General features: G+C 33.9%; 1 protein-coding gene across 1 annotated transcript; it reads left to right on the top strand.

The window, feature by feature from the left end:
- The first annotated feature begins 4,519 nt into the window (after positions 1-4,519).
- LOC111884305 (myb-related protein 308) lies at positions 4,520-5,955 on the top strand. The gene is made up of 2 exons (XM_023880619.3): positions 4,520-4,994; positions 5,138-5,955. Exons 1-2 carry the CDS (start codon positions 4,732-4,734, stop codon positions 5,817-5,819), a joined length of 945 nt encoding a protein of 314 aa, XP_023736387.1. The 5' UTR covers positions 4,520-4,731; the 3' UTR covers positions 5,820-5,955.
- The last annotated feature ends 898 nt before the right edge of the window (positions 5,956-6,853 follow it).

The following is a 6,853-nucleotide window of genomic DNA, read 5'->3' as shown; positions in this document are numbered from 1 at the left end:
GAACATTTAGAAGCCATTGAGTCATTTTACTTGGATGTAATGATGATCGAAAGAAGTATTTTTGCAATTTCGGTACTAAAGGGGACTTTTAAAGGCCTTGATGTCTTTTAGGCAACACTAAGGTATTTTCATTGTTTTGAACTTATGATTTGTACATCAAGGTGAAAAGCTTTGCGCTTTATGGAGGTCAAGTGTTGCTCAAATCTTAACACCAACGGTGCTTTAACTTTTTTCAACCTATAAATGTCACGGTACTTATATAATCCATTAAGATACTGCCAAAGCAATTGACATGTGTTGGATTTTGAAATTGACATTATTTATGTTTTATAATTGGCAGGATAGAGATTGAACCCAACAAATCTGCCTTGCAAAGTCTGTCCACCAGGTGTTCAAGGAAATGTCACTCTCAAGAATCAATCCATGATTGTTCTTTCTGACCTTAAAACTTGACAGAAAAATGATTAAACTTTAGTTTCTCATATTTCTTAAGTAACACCACTTCAAATGCTGCTTGATGGTTCTAATCTATCCATATATTAAATGCTACTGGGAAATTGTTGATAAGTATACAGTGAAAATATATTAAACCTCTTGATTAAATGAGATTTCTCCCTCTTTCTTTTTTCATGATCCCTAATTTTAGTTTCAATTGTTGCAATAGTTACAAGATTTGATGTATTTCTTTGTGCAGGTTAACTTCTAGGTTATCAAACTTGGTTATGTCAAGGTCAATTGTTCATAATTTCATTACAAAAATGTTGAATCTTAGATGTTTTTAAGAATCTTTAAGTTCATATGGTGGCAGGTTAGACCTTGACATTAATTCTTTAGTGTTTTATGTGATATCTAGCTCTTTTGGCTAACTCTGGTTTGATAACTCGATAACAGTTTTTCAAAGTTTCATTTTAGTTGTTTTATAAAGAAGATCAACACTCATTAACTAGAAATCTCGACATGCATATTTATGTAGGTATGTGTTCTTCTGTTTCTATGTTTGATTTTCCAAAGTCCATATGGTGGCAGTTTAGTTGTTTTTATGAAGTATTCTTCTGCGAACAAAGTCAAATATGTCTTTGTTTCTATGTTTTATTTTCATTACAAGTCGATTTTGTTACCTTATTTGTTCATCTTTTTTGCATTTTTTTTTTCATTTCATGTGAGCAAGGTCGATAAGTTGTGATATTTGTTCATTCATAGTTACTCTTTTTCTTATTAATAATTTGAGTTTTAACTATGTGCATATTTCTATGAGGTAATGATTGGGATTTTGATTTTTTTTATATTGATGTGATAAAATGAAAGAGATTCAATATGAAAGTAGTGGTATTTGCTTAACTTTTGGATATATTTTGTTATTTTTACAAAATGACAGCAGCATATACTACATAGATCAGGGACTATAAGTTGTGTGTTTGTGTTAATGTACTTTCAAAACACGTTGCTATAATTTGTGTGTTTCTGTTAATGTAATTATGTACTACAATGGCTTAATAAGAAAAAAAATGATTGTTTTTTTTAAATCGATTTATACCAATTATAGCAATGTACTTTCAAAGCACATTGTTATAATTTGTGTGTTTGTCTTAATATTCCTATACTACAATTCCTTAATAAGAAAAAAAATTGAAAAGTTATTTAACATATTTAAAAAATTTCAGAATTTATTTAAAACCCATAATTCAATTTTTATTTTACCTTTAATGCCTTAAGCACTTACTATAAAAAAAAAAAAAAAAAAAAAAAAAAAAAAAAAAAAAAAGCATTAATATAAATACAATGTAACGTCCCAAAATTCAAGGGTAAAAATTTCATTTTTAATATAACTAAAACATTAATACCATTTATTCCAAACATTTCAAATCATCGTTAAGTAAAATCATTTATTAGAGTTCATCCCAAAACCGTTCATTGCAGAAATCATAGGTGTGTGCACTGCGATCAATCCGAACTCTTCTTTTCCAAATCAATGATACCTGAAATCAAAACTGTAAATCATAAGCACGAAGCTCAATGAGTTCCCCAGAGCATACCCCACACACAATCCACATAACACATATCATATCGGCTATAAAAGCTATCTCTACCACATATGTCATATTAATCACATAAGCCATGCATATAAACATATAAGGATGTCGTGGGCTCGTCCGCAGGGTCTTATTCTAGGATGTCATAGGCTCCCCACATGGTCTTACACATAAGTGCCATAGGCTCTCCCATGATCTTTAATAGGAAATCCATGGGCTCTCCACATAGTCTTACATTCGGGTGCCATGGGCTCCCTGATGGTCTTCCATGCAAGTATCACAAAGACAACTAGCATACCATATAATCACTAGCACACCACCTATACATCCATACCAGACATTTCAGTAGCAAATATACAATAAACACTACAACATAATAGGAAAGCCATGGGCTCTCCACATGGTCTTACATCTAGGTGTCATGGGCTCTCCCATGGTCTTCCATGGAAGCATACCACAAATACCACTAGCATACTTCCTAGCACATAACCAGCTATCATGCCACATAATACAACTTCAGCTAGTGTACCACATATCATAAAATGGGTCGGCCTTGGTGCCTTAGACCCATTGGTATGGTGAGGAGACTCACCTTGCACTGCTGAAGTCATGCTGATACTTCTCTGGCTGCTAAATGGCAATTCCTCGAATTGCTGCTCCTTTGGCTCCCTGAACTATCTGTAACAACACGACACTTACTCCCGAATGTCCTCAAAGTCAAACTAGGTCAACCTTGGTCAAGGTCAAAGTCAATGCTCCGAGTTGACTCAACTCGTCGAGTTGCTCCATCAACTCGCCGAGTTCTAAAACTCAGAATCTTGAAATCGCGATCCAACTTGTCGAGTCATCCCACTTACTCACCGAGTTCCTTGGTTACTCATGGTCGCGATTTATCGAATCAACTCATCGAGTCATTCCTCAGACTCGTCGAGCTCTATCATGAACGAGACAGCTCTTTTCGACTCATCAAGTCCCTTCCTAGACTCGTCGAGTTCCTTAGTCTGATTGGGCTGTCTTAATAGATTAAGCCCTTACACTTCATATCTAGACTCCAAACTTCTCATGTACTCTGGAAACACTAGTAGAGGGGTAATGTTTCCAACTTTACCCATTAACACCTGTCCTATAAGGGTTGAGCTCAAACCCTTATTCTTAAGGATCTAGATTTTGGTCCACAAGCCAACCATACACCAAACTAATGCCCCCAAACATAGATCTGGACCCAAACATCTCATAACCATACAAAGCTCCTACCTTTTTCCTTTCCATCTTTGGCCTTTTGAGCTAAAGAGGCCAAAAGAACATTCTATTGCTTGCATGGGGACTCCTATGGCATAAATTTTGCACCTTTATTCCTTAACATCCCTTAATGGTTCTAAATCTGAAAACATGAGCCTTTGGGACGTCCATTTCTCACATGCTAGGGTTCTTGGACCAAAACCCCTCAAAAGTGACAAAGAAGAGATCTAAGTGCATAATGATCAAGGTTGGAACTTTCTTACCAGAAAATGATGAAGAATGCAAGAGGTTTCTGGATCTACTAGTCTCTTCTTGTATCCCCAAGGATTCTTCTTCTTCTTCAAGCTTCAAAGCACTCAAGAATACTCATAAATGGCTTACAAGCTTATGGACGACACTAGGGTTTCGTGGATTAGGGTTTGGGTAGTGTAGGCTAAAAATGAGGCTAATGGGAGGAGAATAAGATGCTTAAATAGGGGGAAAAAAAGCCTGAATTTAGGGTTTCCCGAACCCAGACCAACTCGTCGAGTTGGTCCTCCAACTCGTCGATTAGGTTACTTAACCCGCGCCCTAAAACTGGCTCCTACTCGTCGAGTTTCAACAAACTTTTTCCTTTCATAGTTTTGGCACTTTATTTTTATTTTTTTTATATTTTTGCCACTAAACTTTCACTTTTACTTCTTTACAACTCGTTTTCTTTCTTTCTTTCTTATTTTTTTTATCATTTTTGTCAATCGTATTCTTCTATTTTTTTTTTCTAAATAGATTCAGTTGTGACTTTTCTCACATGTTTTTTATATTTTCTTCAAAAGTGTCATGTTTCTTTAATCCATTTATAGTTTTGTCTTCCATTTTCCCATATTATTCTATTTTGATACTTTTTTTTTTCTATTATCAACCTGAACTTTTAACATACAAACTTTGGTCACATGTTTTCTAAAAAGTTGTTAAATTCAATCAATTTTCTTTGTTATTTGTAATTTACGTCTCAAGCTAGATTTTACTAGAAAACTATTTTTATGGGCTAATAGTAATATTTTAAATATAAAAATGTAAGCGAATAAATAAATTCCAAATTATGAAGCTTGAGCAACATGGGACCTCATGGTATCTTATCCTAACATCAAGAAATATATATAATTTTGAAATACGATCATAAAATTTTTATACAAGAATCAATAAATATGTATTATAATTTGTGTGATATGATATGGTAATATCATAATAACACAAGCCCACCAGCCACTCTCTCAAACCTGTCTCACCAACTCGCATCTAGAAGCAATTATACCCTCCCTCTTTCTCCCTCTTTCTCTCTCCCATCTATCTATTTATCTATCTCTCTCAACTCCCCCTATATAGTCAAAAGCTTATAAAATCCCACATCAAGTACTCAAATCGCCCGGCTTCTCTTTAAACTCTCACAAAAATTGGGAAAACTATAAACAAGAAACAAATAAATATGGGAAGGTCTCCTTGTTGTGAAAAAGCACACACGAACAAAGGTGCATGGACCAAAGAAGAAGATGATCGTCTTATTGCCCACATCAAAACTCACGGCGAAGGTTGCTGGCGTTCCTTACCCAAAGCCGCCGGACTCCTCCGTTGTGGCAAAAGCTGCCGTCTCCGTTGGATCAATTACCTCCGACCTGATCTCAAGCGTGGCAACTTCACCGAAGAAGAAGATGAACTCATCATCAAACTCCATAGTCTCCTTGGCAACAAGTAGGTTTTCGAATTTTTTCCAAGATTTCTTAAAAGTTGCAAATTTTCTTCGTGGATAAAAAATACCCATATCGCGATTTTTTTTTCTTTGCCAAAAAGTTGTGGGTTTCTTTTTTCTAATTTACTTTTGTGGGATTAAATAGGTGGTCTTTGATCGCCGGAAGACTGCCGGGAAGGACGGATAATGAGATAAAGAATTACTGGAATACGCATATTAGAAGGAAACTTTTAAACCGTGGAATTGATCCGGCGACTCACCGGCTGATTACCGATAGCACTAACAATCATCACAATAATAACATTACCCCCACCGCCTCTGCCGCCACGCATAATGTTAATTCTTCGCCGGACGTCACCACCACGACCAACATATCGTTTGCAAGTGCTGCAACTACTTCTCCTAGTACAATCCATCATCTCATTAAAAACGAACAAGTAGAAGATGATATGAAACTCCGATGTGATTCTCCCGACCGCCGGAATATCAAGAACACCTCGCCGGAAAATCAAGAAAGATGCCCAGATTTGAATCTGGAATTGAGAATTGGCCCACCTCGTCATCATCAGAACAACGCCATATCCTCCTCATCGTCATACATACAACAACATCATCACCAGTCCGTTGAGTATTATCAGCCATTAATGACCGGAGGGAGAAATTCCGGTGGTTCCACCATATGTTTTGCATGCAGTTTGGGTATACAGAACAGCAAGGAATGCAGTTGTACCACAGGCCTCAATCTTACAGGTGGTAAGAGCACTGGTTATGATTTCTTAGGATTGAAGAATGGTGCCTTGGATTACAGAAGCTTGGAGATGAAATAGTTTCTCAATTGGGTATTTTTTAAATCCAATTATTTTGTATATTTTTCTAAACAATATATATTTTATATAATATGTAGCGATTTTCTTTTTGTACAATTAATAATATAATGATAGAATTTGTTGACAGGAAAGTAAATAGCAATTCTTCCCTCATATGCAATTACTAATTATCAAAATGTATAAAGATCATATTTATTTTTAATTTAAACAATCACTACGTAATAGTGATCAGGACAACTCCAATGCACCTTTAATATACAATTTTAGAGGTCATTTTTTCTAGGATCAATCTTCTTAATCAAATCATTTTTTAGTCGGTTGATTTTTGACATCAGAGGTTAAATAAAAAAAAGCCTCTACAAACAATTATTTTAAAGGTTAGTTGGAATACAATCACATCATTAAAATGTCATTAAATAATCATTGTTTCGGTGTTTTTGGTTAAACAAAACCCTTAATTTTTTAAAATTTAAAAGTTCAATTAAACATTAGATATTTAACCGAAAGTTTGGTAATAATTAAGTGTGGCAGATTATATTGTAAATAATATTTTTATTTTTCTTTTTAAAAATTAGGACGTTGTGATCATTGTTATGTTATGGTTGATGTTGTGATAATTGTTATGTTATGTTTGACGTATTAGCTGCTAGTGAAAAAATAGCTAATAATTGAAAATATAGTTAGATGAAAAACTAATCGTTAACTTATAAGTTAGTTAACAAAAAATGACGTTTGATAAAAAAATAGATGATAATTTGACTGGAAGATATAGAATAACATAAAAAATATAAGTTTGAAGATAATATATATATATATATATATATATATATATATATATATATATATATATATATATATATATATATCCTGAAAAACAAGTTTTAATAGTTTTTTCAAAAGTTAGCTTATAAATTAATTTTTTGGCTTATAAAATATGAAAATTTTAAAAAACTAAAAAAATAAATTAACTTATTACTTGTTGTGGGGTGCCAAACATAATCTGTAATAAAATGATAAAAGGGAAATCCCGATCA

This window comes from Lactuca sativa, chromosome 3, assembly GCF_002870075.4.
Source record: "Lactuca sativa cultivar Salinas chromosome 3, Lsat_Salinas_v11, whole genome shotgun sequence".
Lineage (NCBI taxonomy): Eukaryota > Viridiplantae > Streptophyta > Magnoliopsida > Asterales > Asteraceae > Lactuca > Lactuca sativa.
The sequence above is the reverse complement of the archived record's forward strand: the minus strand, read 5'-3'. Positions and strand labels throughout refer to the sequence as shown.